Raw genomic sequence first — 25,665 nt, forward strand, 5'->3', positions numbered from 1 at the left:
CACCTATTTCAATGTTAAAAACAATGTTATTTTGTGTATTTGGTATAATTCAATGTGTTCAATTTGAAAAGCACCGTGTCCCTGATTGGACAGCTAATCTGTACGTTGTGATTGGCCTGAATACCTCTGACGTCAGCCGGAAATGTGATGCTCCTTACCATGTTTAAAAGATTCGCTCACAATCCAATGCTAACAGTAGATTAATTTACAGGCTGTGAGACAAAGTGGGAGGAATTATGATAATGTCGTCTTGTCGACATCACCAATCCCAGAAAGTAAACTGTTGCCTACAATCTGTGTGTTTGTTGTAGTCCAAGAAAAGAGATTTACTTTGAAGGCGAAAACTCGCATCATCGTTTACTTTGGGTTTTGTACCTCTTACATATCGTTAACATGTACTAATACACACTTTCACACCAAAGGAAATGTAAAAACGTGAATCGGACAATAGGTGCTCTTTAGGAGCTTCCCTGCCAATGAGGAGTTAAGGCAATTCATATTTCCACTATTATGCACAGGGTGGCACTCTTACCCATCTTAAAACACTATAGCAAACGGATCAAAATACAGTAAATACTCTCTGTATATTTTGATCATTGTTCTGAATCTGATCTCTAACAAAAGTCCTTTACAGAAATGTAATTTTCTCAGCTTTTAGTTCAAAATTTGGTATTTTTGCAGAAACTTATCCATATTTAAGAGGTGATAAAAGATAAAACGAGAAGAAATGAAGATAGGATGAAACATTGAAAGCAGAGGGTCTTTTTCATTTGATATATTGTATGTTTATATATTAAAAAAAAAGAGGCATTTAACTTTTGTGGAAATCAAAAAAATGCTGGCGCTTGCTGGCAACTTAAAAAAAAAAAACACTGAGAAAGAGTAAACTTACATAATACATGCTAAAAAACTATATTGTTCATTGTTCGTTCATGTTAGTAAATGCATTTACTAACATTTACTTATACAACCTTATTTGAAAAAAGTTACCCTACTCCCAAACCTAACCCTAAACACCCCAACACCAAGCAAGATATAGCTGTATCCCATCTAGCCAAAACCCTGAATGCACATGTGCACAATTTTTACAAGTTAGGTAATATCACCATCTTCTGGCCTTGCACAAGTAATACAGAGCATTTAGTCATCCTTGCTACATGGTTGTTGTGTAAACGCAGCCCAAGAATAAACCTGCTGTAATCTCAACACTAGATTTCAGGCACCAGGCTTTCAAACATAAACGCATTAATGCACGTTTATAATGTTTACTGCATTAAATAAAATGTATGTTATGAACATACTTGCATATGTGGTTAAAATAACAGCATTCAAATCCTATTGAGTCCTATTATCTGTCTGCCTGAGGCCGCATTTACTCGCATGTTTGACAGGCTTGTGCACAATTCAGAATTGGCCTCCATTCAATTCATGAATTAGAATTTGAATTGAATTGACTCCGCCCTACAGGAAGTTGAATTTGAATAGGAATTCGAATGACAGGAAGTGGAATTAAATTCGTGGCAATTCAAAGAAATTCCACAGTCACACAACGGAAAGAATCTCAAATACATTCAGTGTTAGGAAAGTTACTTTGGAAAATTGTTTGGCAACCATTTTAAATACTTGGTAAAAGTACAGCATTCTGGGAAATGAAGTCATGTTCCATCTTGTTCCACAAAATTACAATTACAAAAAAATCAAACTTAATTATTTGTTATGTGACTAGAGTTTTTAACATTAATTGCTGGGGGATAACATCTCCTGTTAATGTAATCTGTACAAGTAGTTCAAATTAGTATAATTTATAGATTATGTAATGCAATCATATCTGACATATACTGAAAGCTTATTTTTTAACACTTCATTTACTGTATAATATGTATATGAATTTCTTTGAATTTCTATTGAATTCCAATTCTGCTTCCTTTAATTCAAATTCGAGAAATTCAAGAATTGAATGGGAATTAAGGAGTCATTCTCAATTCAATTCTGAATTGTGCACAAGAGCCTGATGTTTGAAGTGACTAAATTCCGAATTTTTAGAAACAGATCGGATATGACTCAAAAACATTTAAGCAGGAAAAAGCACATAGATTCTGATAATCTCTGATCTGTTTTAGGCCCCATTAATATGTTAAAATAAATCAGATATAAATCAGATACATGCATTCGCATCTGCAATGTAAGCGGAGAGATCGGACATTCCCATTAGGGCTGCAGCTATCGATTCTTTTTGTAATCGATTAATCTAGCACTGAATCGATCGAGTAATCGGATACTTTTTTTTGTGTGTTTTTAAACAACCAAAACAAATAATGCATAACGAAAATGACTTGGCTGTAAAATGTTTAAGCATTTGGCTTTTATTTCTAAAAAAAACAGAGGTATTTGGCTCCAAGAAATAAGCCTATTTATTTCAATTGTTTACCCATTTAGTGTTTATAAGTGCCAGTGCCAACAATTAAACACTTTAATTTATTAATATGCACAACAGGTTTCATGCTGTAATCTAGCCCTGACATCAACGTAAATATCTGGTTTATGTACATTTCTACACCTGCAGCATTTACCATTACTAACAAATAATATATCATTTCTGGGGTGAGCCTATCTGCTATGGTAACAACCTGTGTGTATGCGCGCACGTGCACTTGTGAGGAAGAGTGACACCCCAGTCAGACGTTCAGTTGCTTCATTGCATTTTGGTACTGCAGAAATACATACATTCCTTTTCAATAGAACGCTGCATTTGGTTTGCATCACTTGCATTGCGGTGCATTTTAGGTTAAGAATCCGTTCGAAAAATCACAACATCACGTCCCGCTGTATACAGTGAATGCATGCTGAAATTATTGTTGCGTGGCTACATAAAAGTTTAAGCATATGTGATGCATTGCGCGATCGTTCTGACTCACGTGAGAGAGAATAACTTCCTAATGCTAAACTCCAATAAGACAGAGATTATTATTATTGAACAAAATATGTCAGATTACAAGTTGCCCATAAATGATTGCACTGTGGTGCCGTTTTTTGGTACACACACCTGTAGTGCATGCGTGTGTGTCAAGGGGTTCTTTTTTAATCTATACTGTCCTGCAATTGAACGTGAATACGTTTACTCCTTAAAAACATCAAAGCTAAACATCATATCTAGTCAAACCGCATAACGACATCGCTACAAATACAGTATGGGATTAAAATCAGCGGAAGCTATGTTACCTTGTTTCATCGACGCTTGGTGAAACAACAATGGATGTTTTCAGTTCAGATGCTGAATGTAATGATCCCAAACTTTAGACAGTCTCTCTCTGCCGTTTATGGACATATTCGCTCCGCCATCGCGCCAACTAAATTCAAAATGAACCACGCGCTATGATGTGCTTCCTGAACATTGAACAACGGTCCGTGTGAATCAGATCTTGGTGCGTGTAGTGCGCGTCATAGGAATTTAACGAGGCTTCGAGGCAGAATTTTTGCCTCGAGGATTTTTTTGAATCGAGTAAATCGAGTAACTCGATGAATCGTTTCAGCCCTAATTCCCATGTCAAGACGTATCATGCGTCATTAAAAATGCGACGCTGGAAAATGACATCAACTCAGGTGGACACCACCCGCAATCACATCACTCTTCTTAGCAGCCAAAGGATGACGTCTCCACACTTAGTGGAATAATGTTGAAGTTTTATGTCTCGTTACAGAGATAAAGCTCTATAATTTTGTATAATCATTTTGTCTGTGATCATTGCATATTGCAACATTTTTCTTCCTCTGTGGTTTAAGCTGTTCCAGGTCAGTAGGTCTACCTAACAGTTCTTGGCGAGTGTGTAGTGTAAATGCTGATATCGGACACAAGTTACTTTACCTATTTTTTTTAAAGAAAATCAGATACATGCGACAAAATGGAATTGGGCATCAAGATTTGCAGTGTAAATCCATCCTGATACTTACAGTAACTGAAAAGGTCTGAAGAGCATCTCCATCATCATCATAAGTAAACTGTCCGAGCAACTGTCCCTCTTCCTGGTACTCCTCCTCCAAACCCTTTAACAAAACAGAGAGGAGTGCTTTACTTGAGGTGTTCCCAAGACAGTCTTACAACAGTTATGGAAAACCTTGAAACGTCAAGTAAACAAAAGTTTAAGTTAGTTAAAAACATCCAATTAATGTGAAAGTAAAATATTTATTTAGGCAAAACAGTTCTTTGCCTCATCCAGCAATCAAACCTAACCAAAGAAAACCCCAGAAATGCCTGCTAAGTTTCATTTTGGGTGTGCTTACGTATACAGTGAATTCTCGAGGGGCGCTGCTGATGCTGCCGGTGGGTGAGAGAGATTTAGGGATGTGCTCCAGAGAAAAGGCTGTAGGTACAATCTTCAAGGCCAAACCAATCACCAGATATCCAGTTGAACCTTTAAATGCCCAACAGTTCCCAGGATGCACATCTGGCTGCAGGGATGAATGGACGAGGAGAAGAGATATCAAAGCAAAGCCTTTACATCACAATCAATATAACCAGAACTCTGAAGGGTTGCAAACCTGAATGACAACACGTGGAGACTGAGAGAAATACCACAGCGGGATGCCAAACAGGCTCATCAATGCAGTTTTGGTATCGAACAACACAGTGCAACGTGTGCCTAAAATGCTGCCCCCTCCAGACACAATCACAGGAAAAATCACTTAAATGTGTCCGAACATTGCACTCGAAATATAACGAATGGCTCGGAGATAAAGGTTTGTTAATCACTTTAACACTCATGTTGTATACTGCAAATTGACAAACCATTTAAAAAGACAGTGGGTCTCATTCACTAATAAGACGCACACCTGTATCTAAAAAAAAAAACAGACAGGAGAACAATCTGCCCACCAATTCATAGAGATAACATGAACACTATACCTCCAGACTCCAACGCGTAGTCCACCAGACCGGTGCGATCTTGAGAGTAGATCTTCAAAGCGTTGTTTACAATCAATTGCACATCCTAAAAAAATTTAAACAAATTTTGTAGTTATAATGAGCACAGCTACCATCAGATTTCTACTTTTTCTATTTGATATAAGAGCTCACATCCTCAGTGAGTCCGGCATCTCCTGTTGCATGCAGTACAGTTTTGGTGATCGTCTCTTTGGATGGTGACTGGTTCTCGTCTATCTGCAGGGACAGGTTACCCAGAATGCTGCTCTCCAGAGCTCGGAGTGAAATCTGCAATTCAGTGGTGCTCACAAATTTATCAGACAGCCATTGCATGAGAGACTCGGGAAGCTCCGGCTCATCTGCATTGTCACTGCCGTAAAACAGAGACCTCACTTCCTTCTCCACATGCTCTGAAACCTGCAGAAGAACAAATTGAAAAGTGTCATATATACACATATTCAACTGGCAAAATTCATGAATCAAAATCCCAGGAATGACAATTTTACAAACCTCATTCACGACATTATGCAGCGTGCAACGTAACTACAAATCTATTCATTGAAACTGAATGTTGCCTTTTGTGTGTAATGCATTTATTCGTGATATTGGACTCACAGAGTTCTTAAGAACGTCCAGTTGTTCACATCGGTCTTTGCATCCCATCAGGCCCTGTACGTCATCTCTGATGCGGTCCAACTCATTATCCAGCCTCTTCACCTCAGACAGCACAACTTCACTAGAGCTGCCGTCAGAATCATCACTGGAGAAGACAGAAAACATCACAACAGCGTTCACTTATTGATCCTGGAAGTGATGTCCACCGTGGCTATATGGGTGATTCTCACGAAACCATTGAAACACCACGGCACTAATGATTTTAGCTTTAAAATGTGTAATATAGTAACATTAAAAAGCATCAGAATTAACTAGGGCTGTCAAAATTAACGCGTTAATAACGCGTTAACGCAAATTCATTTTAACGCCACTAATTTTATTAACGGAGATTAACGCAACGCGCAATTTCTGTTTGACCCTTGGTCCAGCCCATAGTTGAATGAACAGAGACGCAGACAAATGTGTCTCTCTCTAAATGAGTAAAAGGTTTTCATAGAAATAAGAACATTAAGCAAATCGTCTACCAAATCCAATGCCCTAAATTCTCGTTGGACATCTGATATGATCTTTATATATACGTCTGAGAGGTGTAACGTTACCGTCCTCCTAATGCTTAATCTAATACAAAGATGCGTCTCAATTCATTTTGGTTTCGCTTTTATGCATGACTTATAAAATAGACTGCAGGACTTGCTTGATGTTAAAATAGTCATTAAGAGAGATAAAGTTCGGTACCTGATTAATGTTAAAGAGTTATTAAGAGCGACAAGACTCAAAAGCGATCCCCTCACGCTGACTGACTGATATCTGAAGCGCGTGCACACAGACGCGCGAGTGCGCGACCCGGATATATAGACATCTACACAAAATTAAAGTTTTACAAATATCTGTTTTGATAAAAATTCACGCAGGTAGGATCTATAATCTGTTATGTCTTAAGTAAATGTTTGGTTAACTGCTGGGTAAAAATATCTGATGTATAACATTATATTAGATCACTTAGATTTTAAGCAGTCTGTCTCAATGTCAATCAAACAAAAGGAAAAAAAGTTGAACATACATTGATGATGTTTTTGCTTTGTGTGTGCTAAATCTATTAGTTTTACCAGTGATTTTAAGGTATTGATGTGGTAATATAATGTATGGATGTGGAAATTTTTGTGGTAATTTGACTCTTTCAACTTCAAACAAGTGTAGTTCTGTCATATTTTGTTATATTTCAACAAATCATGCATTGTTCTATGTTTTAATAGAGAATGTCAAAATATGAACAACTTTTTTTTAAAATTTGCTAATTCCGACTCAACTTGCCAGCACAGGTCACAAATGATGCAGCAGCAAACAAAAATGGAGAAAGAAAAATCTTCTGAAAGGGAAATTCATATACAAAACAATGGCTGGTGATTCTGTTAAAATGTAAACAGGCTGTTGTTAATAGGGATGCACCGAATCCAGATTTTTTAGGTTCGGCCGAATCCCGAATCCACCGTCTAAGATTCGGCCGAATCCGAAACCGAATACCGAATCCTACTCGCATCCTTATTCCAACACAGTAAAACACATTATGCCAGGATGACAAGTTGGAAAAACTATTTTGACAATTACCATAAGCCTATGCATAATGAAAGCGATGCGTTGCGACACGCTCGTTTTTCCAATAAGCAAGCAGCTCCGCGCTGAAAACTATATTTAACTTTGAGTGAGAAGCTCCGCTCGTCAATGTCAGTCTTCACACGGCCGTCCAATTACAGTGGAGGAGGGGCAGGACATTACCACAGCAACCAACCGGCTCACAGCTGAAGCATCACAGCTACCAAGCGCTCGGCTGAAAAACAGCTGGCATTTGGGGTCCTCAAGGCGTTTTCAGCGGTGTTTAAAAGTTTTGGTGTGTCCAGCTGACCGAAAGAAAAAGCTCATCTCCACGTCAGCACCCGATGTGTGTAATCAACGGCTGCATGACGTCGACCAGCGTAGCGCAAGCCTAGGGTTCGGTTCGGTGGAAAAAAAATCTAGGATTCGGCCGAACCCGAACCCCGCCAAAAAGCCCAGTATTCGGCCGAATCCGAAAACCGAATCCTGGATTCGGTGCATCCCTAGTTGTTAACATACATTTCCATAAAGCATCTATATATGTATATATGATTAGAATATTAAAAACCTGAAAAGTGTTAAATTAGGGTAAATTTAGAATGGATAAAATGTGCGATTAATTTGCGATTAATCGCAGTTAACTCATGAAATCATGCGATTAATCTAGATTAATTTTTTTAATCTATTGACAGCCCTAGAATTAACACAATACTGTGTTCTACCTTGCACAATGTGTGATTTCAATATAAGAATTTATAATTGTAAATTTTATCTCATTTTCTGCTGAAATTCTCATTACCGCAATGTGTCCGGCTGTGTTTGAACATGCGTTATGTTGTAATTTAATCAAATTAACACAAAAATATTAAGAAAAAAAATAAATGGATGTTTTGCTAGACTACTTTAGATGACAGAAAAAATATTTACTGAATATTAATGTATAATAATAATGAAGAAAAATTAGGAAAATGATGTGTCCATGCCTGATGTTCTCATCCTCCGCAACACTTTTTGAGAACAGTTTAAGCACACATACAGAATTTTAATTAAGTTTGATTTTGAATGACCGAGCACATGGACCAGTTACTTCAAGATGGCTACCAGGTAAGATCTTTTTTTTACAGTTAATTTGAAATATTGTCTTGTCAGAATGCTTACACAACATTTTGATTATCATTACCGCAACAGATGCTTATTAAATGTTAATTTAATTAATAGAAGCATAATACTTTGATTTTAAATGCATGTGCAGAATCTCCAAATTATGTTCTTTCAGGTTTGTCATGTCATTTTGAAAATATGTCAGTGTTGATGTTTTCTGACTGTTGCGGTAATGAGATTTTTTAGGACTAATTTTTAAAATTATGTTACAAAAAGTGTTAAATGATAAGTAAAAGTTTTTAAATTAATGTTCCCATTTACTCCAGACTTTGTTTTTCATTGTCTGGTGGGAAAAAAGTAAATTTAAGCAATTTTTACATTTTCATGCTTGACATTTTTAAAACCAAGTTTTCGTGAGAATCACCCATATAGGGATGGCTCAGCCAAAAATGGATTTACTGACCCTCAATGTGTATGATTATATTGCTTTTTTAACAAACACAAACTAAGTTATTGTATATAATGTCACTTTTCCATTGCATAGTACCCCACGGTTTAGTTTGGGTCAGGTCAGCTTACTTTTGGGAGCTTTCCAATGGGTGAAGTACGTAGTACCAGATACGTTTCTTTTGTACCCCCTCGGTTGGGGTTCCAAGCGATCTGTGCTGATACCAAACGTGACGCACCGATGTATCGGCCGCTGATATTTATCGGCCGATTTTTGATGAATTTGAAACCATCGGCATATAGGCAATAGCATGAGAAAGGCCGATACCGATTGTTTATTAATTAACTGCATAGAGAAATCCATTATATGTAAAAAAATGAGTTAATGTTGTTAATAAAATAAATGCTAAATAGCAAAAACCACCTTGGAAGGTTGTCATGTTGTCTTATTATATTTGTTTTAGCTTAATTTGTGCCTCTCTTATTATGTTGGTCAGTTGAATGTTAATTAGATCCAATCCATGTTCAGTAAAAATAATTTGATGCAGAAATAAACTAGCTAATAGACCAACTGTATAGTATTGTATCCCTCCCACTGCGAAGTGTTACTAAACTCGATGGAAAAGCTTACCAAGCCAAAGTGAGGTGAGCTGACACGACCTGACCCAAAACAAAGAGTGGGGTACCATGCAATGGAAAAGAGCCATAAGAAAGTATACTGGCTGTTCGAAGTGTTGTAATGGTAGTAAATGGTGCTTCTGATTTATAGCCCCAAAAAAGTCCATCCATTCGATGCAGATGTAACCCACACGGCTTTAGGGGGTTAATAAAGGCCTTCTTGGGCCAATTGATGTGATTTTATAAGGAAAAAATGTAAATATTTAAAACTTTACAAACTAAAATAACTCCTGCACATTCACGACAAAGACATATAGTGGCATACTGAAAGCTAGTTATAGTTTATAAAATGTTTTAAATATTGTTTTTTTTTCTGATTGGCCTCAGAAGGCCTTTATTAATTCCCTAAATCTGTGTGGGTTACTTCTGTGGAAGGTGGATGCACTTTTTTGGCCTTCAAATCAGAAGCACCATTTACTACCACTATAAAGCTTGGAACAGCCAGGACATTCTAATAGAAATCTGATTGTGTTCGTCTAAAAAGATAATCATATACATCGAGTATGGCTTCAGAGAGTAAATAGAGGTGGTAATATTTTTTTTATGAATAATCCCCTTTAATAATCTCAGTGTTATAGCACAATTTTACACTGCCTCAGAGAATGTCACTATTATGAAGTGCGATAAAATAATGACATTCCTCTATTATAATTTATTGAATTAATGGAGGTTAAAAGATAATAACCTGTCGTCAGGATCATGTTTGCCCGTCTCATCCTCAGAAACTTTATTTCTCTGTGCCTGTTCCTGCTCCAGTCTTCTCTGTACCTCTTGTTCATGTTTTCTCTGTAGCTCCTTAAGGAAACATTCAAAAGATCAGTTAGTGTACGCTTTGGATAGCAATACAAGTGACATTTGAGCCATATGTATTAAAGAGACTCTCCAGCCAAATATCAAAATTGGATAAGCAAAGACATGTACTAAAATAACTCCAAATATGTTCGTCTGAAAGATGATAGACATATGTATCTCGAATTGCTTTAGGGCGAGTACATCATGGGTTAATTTTGATATTTGGCTGCAGAATTGCATTAAGTGTGATACCTCAGTTTTGCGAGTTAGTGTCTGTAAGAGAGCTTCAGCTTCAGCCAGTCGAGCGTTCTCTGACTGACCATCGTCCTTGCGTTTCTCTCGAGTCTGCACACAGAGATTCAGATGAATCACTAAAGAGAAGATGCTTTTGACTAAAAAGTACAATCCTACAAATGAAGAGTTTGGTTCCAAAACGCAATAAATCCATTTTGACAAATTTCTGTAAAAACGTGTTTTCTATACCAAGAAAGTGACAAGATGAAAACCACTATTTTCTGTTACAAACTTTCATATAGCATATTTAGGTTATAAAAACATAAAAAATTCAAATCCATATCTTGATTTTCAAAAATTTATAATAAAAACTAATATTTTTTTCCAAAATGCTATAAATCTATTCAATCAATTAATTAGTTAAACAGTTGTACACACTGACTAAAAAAATAAACAGTAATGGCATTAACAAAAACACTTTGTCATATTAATAACACTGTCATTACTGCGGTTATACTTGGCGTCGTCACTTAACTTTTTTCACAGGGATCAGCAGAGCTGTAAAACGTTTTGGTCCTGCTCGATTTTCGTTGACTTTGATTAAAAAAACTGGAAAGTTTTCATAAGATCCCCTGGAGTCAATGTGTTATCATGACAGAAACTTGATGCTGTCGGGAGAACAAGCACCCGTCTCCTGAGTGTCTCTTGCGTAAATTATTAGATGTTGATGGCTTACGTTTCTTTCCCGTCACAGAAAACCATCACAGGTTTAGCAGTGCTATTAAAATATTATTGTTTTTGTTTGTTTGTTGATCACGAAGTACAAAGCAGATGAGGAACACCATTCTGTGTACTCAACGCGCCACCATTGTTTGTTTACATTGCGTGGAATGGTGCGCTGTGATTTGTGGAGCAGATTTATTGCATTCTGCAGAAAAGGAGGAGTGGCGTTTATCACGTTTTGGAACCAAACTCTTCAAATACACTGCGTTTCAAATTATTATGCACATGCCATTTTTATTCCCGATACAGTCAGTGAGTTTACAAATGTAACTATCATTTTACAAATGTATGCATAATAACCTGGAACACAGTTTGAATTTCTTCTCCAAAAAAAAATCAGTCGATGTATATTTAATACCGCTAATACATTTATTTCTCTGTATCTCTTACTTGTTGTGTGCCCTTGGACTGTTTCTCCACTTCCTTCTTCAGGTAACTGAATCTTTCCTCCAGCATGTCTCCGATCCACTTGGCCATACTCTCTCTGTCTGTGTGTCTGTGAAACTCCACTCGCAGCGTGTTATAGAGACTGAGGACTTCAGTGTGCTGTTCCTCCTGTCTCAACAAACCTCCCGCCACTCGATCCCACAGCTGGGCCAAACCCTCCTCCAAACGTGTGAATCTCTCCGCCTCTACTGAAGTCATCAGAACTGAGGCCCGCTAAAAAAAGACAGAAAGATGCAGTCAACTATATGTTTTTATTTATTCTCCAAACCTACATAGAGCTGGCCGTTTTGACACACACAAAATGTGATGCAATAATGACAGTATCTCAAAAGTGTCAACTTTTCGCAACATTTACAACTTTGACATCCTACCAAACCAGAATTATTTCACATTTGAAAATCACAAACCACATTGAAAAAGCACAAAAACTCAACCTGAGAGTTTGTTTTGACAGGAGATGGTCCCTCTTTGGCGTCACTCGTGTAGGTCTGAGATATTGGTGGTTTGTGATGATTATCAGAAGGCAATAGGGCCACCAGTCCCGACGGGCCCCAGTACCACAGAGCTATTCAAACACGAGAAGGTGTTTAATGTTCATGTCTGTTTTCATTTAACAGATCAACAGTCAGTCATGGGTGATGTGAACGGTCAAACTCACCGAGAAACAGAAGAAATGGGACAAGAAATAAGAGTTTTGACAGCATAGGGAGAAACCTGCAAGAGAAGAGGACATTATTTTATATAGTCTTAGAAAATTGTCAGGAATTGTCACACAGCTTACTGACACTAAATGAACTCAAATAGCTTGATTTTGCATTTCTATATAACATTTAAATAGAAAAACATCCACAGCATTTAATATGTGCAATGTCAAATCAACATACAAACAATAAATAAATGGATATACAGCGGCAAAAAAGTTTTTCTACAATGATTTACCATAAAATGTGATTTGATCCTCATCTAGGTCACAACAATAGACAACACAATGTGTAATAGCTGACAACACACAAATAATTCATGTTTCTTGTCTTTTTTTGAAAACACCCATTAAGGATTGGTTCAATGGTATTTCTTGCATTTTGACTTATTAACACAGTTATAGAGTTGTTTCCTCATGCTAAACGTAGGCAAAGTGTCAAAAAAGCAGTTGGGCGTGTTACAGAGTATTTCTGTGCCAAATGCACTTCGCCAGGGTTCGTACAAGTTTCGGAAAGTTTTTTTCGATTACGGGTCCAGCTGACCATTATAGGGGTTTGTATACGCATCACTTTTTATGGGCACTTTACTTCAAATATCTCCCCCAGAAAACCCCACCCACCCACCAATCAGCGGGAGACGCTAGAACTTACAAACATTACATCACACGACAGCTTTAATTTCAAAAGTCAACAATGGCACGAAAGAAGTGTGTTATTGGATGTAAGGAGAAGAGTGCCAGCCTTATGAAAACAATGGATATAGTTTATTATCCGGGGTAGCAGCGGAGTTTTGCGTGTGTGTTTGATGCGCTGGATTTTCCCAACCGGGACATAAGTTGCATGTGGTATGTAAGACTTCTGTCTTATGTTGGAAATAGGCACGTGCATATTATATAAATGACACAAACATGTAGTGAATCATAAGTTAAACAGTGTTGTATTGTGTTGCATGACTCATACTCGCTCCTTCCGCGGTATAACTCCATTTTTTCGTACGTTATCGGAAAGAATCGGTAAAGCTAATCTTTTTTTATAAATCTGATTAAACTAAAGACTCTTCAGAGATATAAAGGATGTCACACTACTCTATAGGTACTCCAGATGAACATCAGAAATGCAGAAACAGCGTGTGTTATGTAAGCTTTAAACATTCACAGTGCTAGATAAAAAAGTAGGAATTATTTGTGTGTTGTCAGCTTATGCAAATTGTGTGTCGTCTATTGTTGTGACCTAGATGAGGATCAAATCACGTTTTATTGCAAATCATTGTAGAAAAGCAGTTCATTCCTAGGGGTTCAAATACTTTCTCTTCACTGTATATTTATTAATTAATTTGTTTATACGTTGATTTGACATGGCACATATTAAAATGGTGTGGAACATATCGTCCCTGCCTGATGAAACTCACGTATGTCCAAAACGGTTACTTTTCAGAAAGTGAAAAAAACACCGTATATCAAAAGCAGTTGAATGTAGCGTTGTCATACTTGGTACGGCATATTTACATGTAACCATATTCTTGCCAGTGTCATGATATAATCCACATTTGACCAAAATTGAGTTTAAATGGACATGCGTGCATATTTTACAGTAACTTTGATCGATACGCGTTCTTCCGATCATTAATTAGAATGGCCAAAGTCGCGTTTCGTATTGACAGATGAATACGCTCAGTTTATTAAATAGCATACGTCTTGGTTAAATACGCTTACTTTATTTAATATTAAGTATAAGTGTATTAAATGTCTCTTGCAAACCATTAAGGGACAATGAATCAATACACTGACATGGTAATGCTACACAACAGGGGTGTCAGTTTGTGTTGAAAAGTGGTGGGGACAAAAGATCTTATAAAAACATTACTGCAGGACGGGAAAAATATTTAATAACGCGCATCAAAAATGGGCATAGCGTAGGCCAGTCAACAACAAGAAAATACTCAGCATAATTTTATAAACCCTCAACAATGTCGAATGCACACATCACACATGTAACAGTCCCTGCAACACCAGCTCAACCGAACAGTGCCAAAGCACCATACCGTAGAAAACAGCAGCGCGTTTAATAAATGATTACAATTAACTTCATTACATATGTACAAGAAAACACACCATAAGCATACAACGCAACATATGTGACACTAGACCACAAAACCATTCTTAAGCATTGCTTGATTTTTCAGAACATTTAACCAAATGCTTTCAAAAAGTGGTGGGGAAATCCCCAGCGTAAATATCACCAATGCTAGACAGATACTTTGTTTGCACAGTCCTACCGTAATTAAGTAACTCCTAGATGTTAGTCTGGCGTCTGGGGGAAACGTTTACCTCGAAGGAAAGTCATTGTCATGTTTAATCGGCTATATCCAGTGCTGAGGTTCGATGAAACTTTACGAGACCGACGAGATGCTTCACAGGCGGAAGATATGCGGCGTGATTGACAGCTTTGACACCGAACGGGTACGTGAAAATCAGATGACATGATTTCACAAGTTTTCATTGGCTATTTAGGTATGTGATGCATACTGTATATGGAAATGAACCTGGACATTCAATCTGTCGAAAAATCTCAAAATCGGCAAAATGAACATACGTGAGTTTCATCGGACAGCGACGATATATAAATATGATTTTTTTCTTAAAACTATACATGCGTGTATTAATATATACATAATTACACATTTAAACACATATGTATAAAAAATATTCTATAAATTATTAGTTGCGATTAGTTGTTATGCAGCCCTAAAATTAACACAATCCTCTAGGGGCAGTTTTTTGGACACGTTTTATCCTAGTCCCAGACTAAAATGCATGTGTGAGCTGCCTTAATTTAAAAACACCTTGTACTTGCATATCAGTGCCATTGTTTTGTCTCAAGATGCACAACAGTAGTTTTTGAGTAAGGTTTATTTGTAAAAACTACTTAAAATGTCCTAATATAGCTAAGACCCAGACCTGGAGTAATCTGAACCCTGTACGGGAAACCCTATGGGGCGGTTTCCCAGACAGGGATTAGACTAGTCCTAGACTAAAATAAATGTAAAAGCTATCCTGAAAACAACTTGCACTGAGATATCTTAAAATACATTAGTGCCCTTTGCTTTGCCTCAAAATGCACACAAGTAATGTTTTTAGTTAGGCATGTTTGTTAAAACTAGTTATATTTCCTAATTAAACTAAGGTCTAGTCCTGGCATAAGAAAATCCCTGTCCGGGAAACCAACCCTACTGTATATTTTTTGTAACTTACTGGGCAAAGAGATTGACAAGCCGCAAGACACTTGCTGAGGCCGCCTTCCCTGTAAATAAACACACATACATAGACAGTCAGTGTTAATGAGCAAATGATTGTCTGTGGACCAGCACACACATACATTACAGCTCAGAGGAAAGTTAAAGCGATAGTTCACCCAAAAAATTATTTATTTCAGGGTGAACAACCCCTTAAAGCCCGGGATACAGCAGTATTTTTGCCATCATTACCTTAAAACTATCGTAGGCTATCTCTGTTCACAAGACCGGGAAACCTGAAGTCTTTAAACCTCTCTCACGGTACGATTTTTAAGAGCCACAATCACAGAAATCACCATGATTGTTTCACGATAGGAACCTTTCGTCTGGGAAAGCAAATAAAAATTGTGCAGTGTATCGCACGCTTAAGAGTAGACAGACATCATGCACAAGTAAAAACAGCAGAAAGCATGCACATTACACCTCTACATCATCATCATCTTCCTGTAAAAATACAGGCCCCAAAAAACTCCTCAAAGAGGTACAAATGTCTGAGACCTCTGCTTAAAATGGCATTACAAAAATTACAACATTACAAATTATTATAAGAGTCTCATAAAAATAATGAAAACATGTCAAATGTTGGAATGTTGTTTATAGCTTGTGTAGTTTCATCAGGCAAATTTGCTTACATTTTACTAGTGACCTTGAAACCTTCAAAATCTTAAATGATGTTTTGCATGTTAAAAAAACTATTTTCAAGCCTTTCTGTTGTCTCAGACATTTGGACCCCAGTGCATTGATAAATATTAGGACAGCTGCACAGAAATCGCTGTCAGTCTAGTAACTGGAGCGAGAAAAGAAACTACAAAGCAATTTGAGACGCATGCAAAGATGCTCCACCTAAAGAACAGTGAGTAACAGCGATGAGTCACATGACTGACAGCAGTATGACAACTCAATGAGACTTTCAAATCTGTGTTATGAATAAACAAAGTTAATCAGAAAGAGATTCCCAAAAAGCTAGAGATGGGGACTAAGAGGAATAGATAGGACATGCAGGGGTGTCTGAAAGCTTTTGATGAAATAAACCCACATCTGGACCAAAAGACACTTTTACAATAAGAGGAAGGCTCTTAACTAGAAGCATTAACTACTGTAGTAAACTCCCATTAAGATTAAGGGTAGGAAGTGAAAAATATTTAACCTGTTAAAACTATAAGGGACCATAAGTCCCCTCCAGGCTCTTTATCCTGGTAAGGTTGAGTGTTCTTTCTTTTGCAGTCGTCACCTGTTTGAATCAATATACACAAGTTGAAATACAATGCGTGTGTGTACACTCAAAAAAAATGAACTTGGTTGGAGTCAGTTTTACTAAATTTCTTGTTCACTTTACTTAACAAACACAAGTAACTGCATGAGATTACTTTAACTTACTAATTTCAACAAAAGACGGTGTCTTGTCAGCTTTACTTAATTATTTGTTCAGCCAATATAACATTGTTGCGTAAAAGTGACAGATTAATAAAACCAATACAGACTTGCATCTCATTGGCTGATGATGCTGCAGTGTATTATGGGTAAATTGTTGTTCTGGCACCCTCTTGCAGAAGTGTAGCACCATTAAATAAGTATGCGAGTAAAAAGTGGCCAAGTATGAGTCAATGAACTTGTTCTGATATATTTTAGAACAAAACAAACCAACAAACGGTTTGAAATGTAACATTGCATTTGAAATATGTTTTATAAACTGTAATTAAATAAAGGTTGTATTGAGCAGCTGCACTCTCATTGATTGATTCGTTGTTTTATTAAATCATTATTTTTAATTTTGTTTTCATCAATTAAATGTTTCATAATAGTGACTTTATTAGGATTTCTTTAGTCCATGCAACATTTAAATTGTCAATTTTACACAAACTTTAGTAAATACAACTAACATTTTATTTGTTGACATTACTTAAAGCTATATGGAACCCACTTGACGAAGTTTTTTTAAGTAAATCCAACTTTTTATTTTTTTGAGTGTATGTTGTCATAGATTGTAAATGAGGACAGTAGTGATGAAAGGAGGGCTAAAGGAACTTTAAACACAGAATCAAACCAAATATCATACAACTCCTTTCCATTTAAAATCAAGTAATTCTTTTTGTGAACATTGTTTAACCTTTGTATATTTTTACATTTAGATTAAATGTTTTTAAATAAAGATGAAATGTTCAAATTTCCTTGAGTACAATTTGAATTGCTCATCTTGAATGCAGTTAATGTTAATATGAATTAATAAAATCAATTAATACAATTGAATGACATCACATTGTTGTAATCCTGCTGTGCTGTAGATAGGGTTCACAAGTGCGGTAGGATTTTTGGCAAAATGTTGGATCTTATTTTAACTACCAAAACATGATTCTGGATAAACATTAGGGGTGGGCAGTATGACCAAAAAGCCATTTCACGGAATGAGTCATTTTATTTCACGGTGGCAGTATATTTCAAGGTATACAGCACGAGAGTGCGAGCAAGAGATTATTTTAGTGTTTGAAAAAAATTTCAATGCAGAAGAAACCTTGCAAAATTTGTTTAATAAAAAAACAATTCCCAAGTGAATTTGGCCAGCAAGGCTCCGCTGAGAGTGCTTGTCTGAATGAAATGCAACGGTCCAAGCAAATACCGTACTTTCCGCACTATAAGCCGCATCATTAAAAAATGCGTCATTAAGACGAAATAACATGTATAAGTCGCAGTGGACTATACGTCGCGTTTTAGAAAATTATTTCACAAAATCCAAGCCGAAGAACAGACATTTAATCTGGAAAGGCAAGTTATTCAACTAAACAATAGCAGACAGAACAGCAGGCTGAATAGATGTCTGTACACTAAAGTAATATTATCAATTATTTAAACTATAAGCCATAGCATACAGAACTTACCTGGAAGGTTGAATAGTCTAAATCAGTGGTTCTCAATCCTGGTCCTGGAGGCCCACTGCTCTGCTAATGAGCTGATGATTTGAATCATGAGTGCAGAGATCTCATTGTCTATCAGATAAGAGAGACATACAAAATGTGCAGAGCAGTGGGCCTCCAGGACCAGGATTGAGAACCACTGATCTAAATTAACCAAACAAGTAACATACTCGTCATTCCGCATCACTGAATCCATTGAATTACATAAATACAGGAGCAGCATATGGCGGCCTCTCACGGCTGTAGACGGTAATGATGTCTCTTGCCTCATAAATGTCAAAATTAACTCATACGGACTTACAAGGCGCACCTGACTTGGCACCAGCCAAGTTATAAAAAACCACAGCTTATAGACCGAAAAACACGGTAATACAGTAAACAGCGTGACTAGAATGTATGAGTCACAAAATTATTTTTTGACCAGATTAAAAACGAAAAATTTTCAAACGAAAATTTTAAACACATTAGGAGAATGTTCTGAATAGTTAAAAGAGAAATAATAGTCGAATTGCTTATTTTAACACGTGATGTGAGATTATGACCGTGTACTTTAACTACAATCAAATACACAAAACATTATAAAAACGCCAGAACAACTTTAGATCTCACATTTAGGCTACCTAGGGGTGGGCAATAAACGGTAGAAATTTGTCAAGAGATTTGAGAGATTTTGGACTATAATCTCTATCGAAGTTACACACCCACGTCACTTTGCTGTGCATGTGGTCACGAAATTATACTATTTGTACACGCCACAGTTTTAAGTGATTTTAAGCCACTGAAACCCATATATAATCATTCTTTCAACACTAACTGTTTATCTTCAGTGACCTCAAGTTTTCTTTGTTTTTATCTTATTTTTTATGCATGTATACGTTTTTGGTGAGAATTATGAAACAAACATATTGCATGAAATATTTTAATAACATGAAAACCTTATTAAAAGATAAAAAACTAGGGATGCACCGATAGGATTTTTTTGGGCCGATACCGATACCGATTTAAACAGACAACTTCTGGCCGATACCGATGCCGATACCGATATTAAACACTTTACAACACTATACAGTTGTTCTATTAGCTAGTTTATTTCTGCATCAAATTATTTTTACTGAACATGGATAGTATCTAATTAACATTCAACTGACCAACATAATAAGAGGCACAAATTAAGCTAAAACAAATATAATAAGACAACATGACAACCTTCAAAGGTGGTTTTTGCTATTCAGCATTTCTTTTATTAACAACATTAACTATTTATTTTTACATATAATGGATTTCTTTAATAAACATAAATAATGCCAGTGCTATTTCTTTAAACAGAGTATAAATATTGCTACTTCAAAAAAAGTTGGACTTCTTGCCCCACTAAAGTGCAGTCTGTTACTTTTATTGTCCAAGACATTTGAGCCAGCTCAACAAAGGTTTTCTGTCTGTGCTTAAGTATAGTGCACACTAGGGCTGGACCAGAATGTTCGAATATTCGTTCCGTTGGTTGACATTTGATTTTCAGTTTTGAGATTCGAATATATATATATTTTACAGCGTTAATGCAGAGCTTTTGCCAAGCAGGAAGTGCGCTTCACGCTCCAGCTCTATAGGTGGCGCAGAGAGATCAACATCCATAGCCAACAGCCATCAAACGCAGCCAGTAGAAGAAGAGATTGCCTCAAACGGAGAGCGCGCTTCCTGCTTTGGCATTCACGCTAATAGTGTTGTAAATAACGTTCAGTTTCTTGCAAAAACGGATTGATTTGCTTCACAAGACGTCAATATGTCACACGGAGTTATGGGGGATTACTTTTGTATTAGATATATATGCTTAAAGTGGCGGATCGGTTGACTTGCATGACGGAGCACTGGGGTTTCTGCAAAATATCTTCTTTATTGGTTTACTGATGAAAAAACATATTGGATGGTGTAAGTGTTAGTAAATAAACTTGATTTTGAAAGTATGCTACCGTTTTATTACAGTTTGTTGAACTTCATTAATTCGTTAATTTATTTACGTTGTTTTATTTAAATGGCCTAAGTTACCCTTTACGTAATAAATAATTACTATGCTTCTAATTTCTGATACGGGAGTGTTTGTTTGTTAGAAAAATGTTAGGCTACCTTATTAAAAGTATTGCTGGTGTTTTGTTTCACTAATGCTGTTCTCGCAGCACGCGTGACAGGCACGCCGCTACATACACACACAGATTCCTGCCTTTATTAAAGAGAAAAATATGTTCAGCTCCTCCTTCCGAAGCTTTGAATATTTGATTTGATTTCTACTAGAGCTTCGAAGCTCAAATGGTATTCGGAACAGTCCTAGTGCACACCCAAACATTAAATCATTTTAATTGAACAACAGACATGCAAGTCATTGCCTTTATGCGGTTAATTAATAAACAATCGGTATCGGCCTTTCTCGTGCTATTGCCGATATGCCGATGGTTTCAAATTCATCAAAAATCGGCCGATAAATATCGGCGGCCGATGCATCGGTGCATCACTAATAATAAGACAACATGACAACCTTCAAAGGTGGTTTTTGCTATTCAGCATTTCTTTTATTAACAACATTAACTATTTATTTTTACATATAATGGATTTCTTTAATAAACATAAATAATGCCAGTGCTATTTCTTTAAACAGAGTATAAATATTGCTACTTCAAAAAAAGTTGGACTTCTTGCCCCACTAAAGTGCAGTCTGTTACTTTTATTGTCCAAGACATTTGAGCCAGCTCAACAAAGGTTTTCTGTCTGTGCTTAAGTATAGTGCACACTAGGGCTGGACCAGAATGTTCGAATATTCGTTCCGTTGGTTGACATTTGATTTTCAGTTTTGAGATTCGAATATATATATATTTTACAGCGTTAATGCAGAGCTTTTGCCAAGCAGGAAGTGCGCTTCACGCTCCAGCTCTATAGGTGGCGCAGAGAGATCAACATCCATAGCCAACAGCCATCAAACGCAGCCAGTAGAAGAAGAGATTGCCTCAAACGGAGAGCGGGCTTCCTGCTTTGGCATTCACGCTAATAGTGTTGTAAATAACGTTCAGTTTCTTGCAAAAACGGATTGATTTGCTTCACAAGACGTCAATATGTCACACGGAGTTATGGGGGATTACTTTTGTATTAGATATATATGCTTAAAGTGGCGGATCGGTTGACTTGCATGACGGAGCACTGGGGTTTCTGCAAAATATCTTCTTTATTGGTTTACTGATGAAAAAACATATTGGATGGTGTAAGTGTTAGTAAATAAACTTGATTTTGAAAGTATGCTACCGTTTTATTACAGTTTGTTGAACTTCATTAATTCGTTAATTTATTTACGTTGTTTTATTTAAATGGCCTAAGTTACCCTTTACGTAATAAATAATTACTATGCTTCTAATTTCTGATACGGGAGTGTTTGTTTGTTAGAAAAATGTTAGGCTACCTTATTAAAAGTATTGCTGGTGTTTTGTTTCACTAATGCTGTTCTCGCAGCACGCGTGACAGGCACGCCGCTACATACACACACAGATTCCTGCCTTTATTAAAGAGAAAAATATGTTCAGCTCCTCCTTCCGAAGCTTTGAATATTTGATTTGATTTCTACTAGAGCTTCGAAGCTCAAATGGTATTCGGAACAGTCCTAGTGCACACCCAAACATTAAATCATTTTAATTGAACAACAGACATGCAAGTCATTGCCTTTATGCGGTTAATTAATAAACAATCGGTATCGGCCTTTCTCGTGCTATTGCCGATATGCCGATGGTTTCAAATTCATCAAAAATCGGCCGATAAATATCGGCGGCCGATGCATCGGTGCATCACTATAAAAAACTCAATCGTAATAGATACCGTTACAGTGATATAAAATATATTTTATCGTGAATTCGTGATATAAGATTTTGGTAATTTCGCCCACCCCCAAGGCTACAATTATATTTCTAAACAATGCCTAATTTTTATTTATACCATCGTAGGGCTGTGAAAATAACGCATTAATTCGATTAATTAATCTAAAGAAAAAATAACGCTTTAAAAAAATAACGCAGATTAATCCATTCCGTATTGAACCTGGATACATTCTAGCCACCATTTGACTGTAAAATAAAGGAGGTAGACGAGAACGCGCTGGCGGTGACTGGATCATTGACTGGAACATTTACTTATAAAAAAAAGGCCTGATGGAAGTGATGATAAAAATAAAGTATGCAATGTCTGCAGCAAAAATTTGCATATCATAGAGTTCGTCCACTCTAAAGTACCACATCATACAAAGCACATGGATTAAAGTTCTCCGTCGTTACACGGATTTCCGTCAATTGCAAAATTATTAAATTAACTTTTCATAAATATGACGTGTATTCAGCTTTTTAAGTGGGATGTGATCAAAGCCTGGAGTGGAGCAAAATCACATTCCTCTCTCCACTGTAAGCTTTCTGTAATCACTACGCACCGGATCCACTCCGGGTTTTCTGGCTGTAGCGCGTAAGATGAGGTAAAACTTTATTTCAGCTAGCATGGACATACTTATAATGCAGGAAGGCTCTGAAGTTTTGGAGATCGATAAAGGTGTAAAAGACCAATGGAGATTGACTTGGCTTAGCGGAATGATGAAGATTGGGATCAGAAAACCAAATATAGCACAGTATACTGCCCTACAAAGCGAAAGCGCAGTAACTACGCATTTGGTCAAAATTGAGTTAAGGGTTAAAATGGGCTTTGTGAGATCTGTTGTGTCTTGTGACAAAGTCTCCTGGTTAAATTTTGTCCCATTTCAGAGAAATGTGTGTGCCAAAATTGCAGTAACATGTTTGACTGGCTGGTGTAAAAAACTTTAAAGCCATTTTTCTCAGTTTCAGTGTTTGCGTAGATACTGCACTTAGCCTTTGGAGGGCAGTATAGGTGTCCTGTATTTTGTGGGTAAACGATTTCTCTCGTACGTGATTACTCGCGTCCCGTTTTTGACTACTACGTTGATCTAACCAGTGGCTGATAAAACGGGTTTGTTAAACTAGTGAGTACACTTTATGTGGCGCCACAAGAACCAAGAAGCAGATGACATCCAAATCCCGTAAGAGCAGTTCAAGAAATCATAACAGAAGACTGCTTCCTAAATGCTCTCGCGGTACTTTGATGTCATCCACCTGTCGGGTTCTTTATTTAAGGTTTATGTTCAATTGCACAAAAAAGCCCTGCAATTGATATTGCACTGTTAAACTTTTGGTAAATAATCTTCCTGAAGCACTTTATTTCCTTAGCATATTACTTTAGGTTATTTTTGTTGATTGTTATGGACATTATTTGAACAGTGAAAATACTGTAATAATAAAAGAGTTTTTGAACTTCATTGTCACTAATGCTGATTATTCACTGATTTATTTAAAAAGAAATATTTAATACTTTCACAGCAAAAATTATGTAGGCGATTAATTTAGATTAATTAATCACAGAGTATGTAATTAACTAGATTAAAAATTTTAATCGATTCACAGCCCTAATACCATGTTGATAACTATACTTTAGAGCACTTGGATTAGAACTTTAGTTTTTTTTAAACAGATGTTCTTCCATCTTAAAAAAATATTGTTACTGAACGTTACTGCAGTATTGTTGTATTTATGTTTTAAAGACGACACATAAAAATCTGACAACCCAGTAACTTAGTTTTGGTAAACCATTCTCTGCAAGCATGTGAAAAAATAGGTCATTAAAATTTGGCTCCTTTTTGATGTCAGAAGGGGATAATACCGCCCCTTAATCTGCACTATCCAACCACGGCACTGCCTTTAAAATGCAAATGAGCCGATTTCTGCACTTAAAGGACACACCCAAAAATGTTGGTGCGAGCACATTTTGGCTCACACCTATATAGTGCCAATTTTAACATACTATAATAAATTATCTATATGGTATTTTGAGCTAGAACTTCATATACGTTCTCTGAAGACACCTTTTTTACCTGTCTTGTGAAATATCCCATTTAAAGGACAAGTTTGGTATTTTACACTTAAAGTCCTGTTTTTAGATTGTTTATGATGAAATAAAATTTTAGTCAAAACCGTTCTGACATATGGGGCTGCCCCGAGAATTTTCGGGTGTTTGTTGTATCACCTCCCACTTCTACAATGGCTATATAGGCGCACTGGAACAATCCTTTCTAAAATGCATTAAAATTTCGTTTACAAAGACGTGAAACTCACCGAGTGGTCAGGGGTGTTTACTGATATGCTCACACAAAAATCGCTGCAAAAGATGCTTTCCAACAGGTTTTATCGTAGTTTTTGCCAACTCCATAGACTTGTATTAGATGTGCTGTGAGGTACGGTATTACTCCGCGCCGGGAACCCATTTGTATTCTTGCAATCGGCAAAGGTGGATTATCACCACCCACTGGGCTGAAGTGTCTATTATTTAAGCTCTCAGCGGAAGAATATACGGGTGTGAAGTGTTTGGAAAAATAGGTCCACAAGTTTACAACGAATGCTAAAACACCTGTTGGAAAGCAACTTTTGCAGCGATTTTTGTGTGAGCATATCAGTGAACACCCCTGACCACTCGGTGTGTTTTACGTCTTTGTAAACAAAAGTTTCATGCATTTTAGAAAGGATTGTTCCAGTGCAACTATAAACCCATTGTAGAGGTGGGAGGTAATACAAGAAACACCCGAAAATTCTCGGGGCAGCCGCATATGTCGAAATTTCAGCCAAAACCGTTCTATTTCACCATAAACAATCTGAAAACAGGCCTTTAAGTGTAAAGTTCCAAACTTGTCCTTTAAGTAGTCAAAAAATAACATCAAATCGAATCAATCAAATGTTTTGAAATTGTATTTTATTTTTTTGGCCAAATCGCCCAGCCGTAACTTAAACTGTTACTAAAATATCAAAATATTAGTTTTGTAATAAAAACACATCATTTTTCTCGACAAACTCAATTTCACACAAGTAACCCCAAACCTTTGAACTGTAGTGTACAAAGCTTATCTGTTTATACAAAATCATTTAACAATGTCAAAGTCCAGAAACTCCAGATCTCAAATTAAACAAGCCCAGATAAATAAATCTATATATCAAAGTACATCAAAGTTTATTTTTATTAACAGTTACGCTATGTAATGAGCTCTGCACAGCTCGTTTTCATACCTTCATTATTCTCTGATGATGT

General features: G+C 36.6%; 1 protein-coding gene across 9 annotated transcripts in view; it reads right to left on the reverse strand.

Annotated features, from left to right (window-relative positions):
• The window catches only part of sun1a (Sad1 and UNC84 domain containing 1a), a 42,946-nt gene that overhangs the window by 992 nt on the left and 16,289 nt on the right, over positions 1-25,665 (reverse strand). For 6 of the 9 annotated variants that reach the window (XM_055176345.2, XM_055176346.2, XM_055176340.2 and 3 more), the window contains 13 exons: positions 16,746-16,829; positions 15,558-15,606; positions 12,264-12,319; positions 12,040-12,170; positions 11,549-11,818; positions 10,394-10,486; positions 10,035-10,144; positions 5,534-5,678; positions 5,072-5,335; positions 4,901-4,985; positions 4,537-4,652; positions 4,279-4,446; positions 3,949-4,041 (listed from right to left, as the gene is read on the reverse strand). In XM_055176345.2, the coding sequence (XP_055032320.2) occupies positions 3,949-4,041; positions 4,279-4,446; positions 4,537-4,652; positions 4,901-4,985; positions 5,072-5,335; positions 5,534-5,678; positions 10,035-10,144; positions 10,394-10,486; positions 11,549-11,818; positions 12,040-12,170; positions 12,264-12,319; positions 15,558-15,606; positions 16,746-16,829 (1,664 nt within the window). The remainder of the gene's footprint in view (positions 1-3,948; positions 4,042-4,278; positions 4,447-4,536; positions 4,653-4,900; positions 4,986-5,071; positions 5,336-5,533; positions 5,679-10,034; positions 10,145-10,393; positions 10,487-11,548; positions 11,819-12,039; positions 12,171-12,263; positions 12,320-15,557; positions 15,607-16,745; positions 16,830-25,665) is intronic. The other 3 variants (XM_055176342.2, XM_055176347.2, XM_055176350.2) reach the window with 1 other exon arrangement.

The sequence above is a fragment of the Misgurnus anguillicaudatus genome, chromosome 4, assembly GCF_027580225.2.
Source record: "Misgurnus anguillicaudatus chromosome 4, ASM2758022v2, whole genome shotgun sequence".
Classification (NCBI taxonomy): Eukaryota; Metazoa; Chordata; class Actinopteri; order Cypriniformes; family Cobitidae; genus Misgurnus; species Misgurnus anguillicaudatus.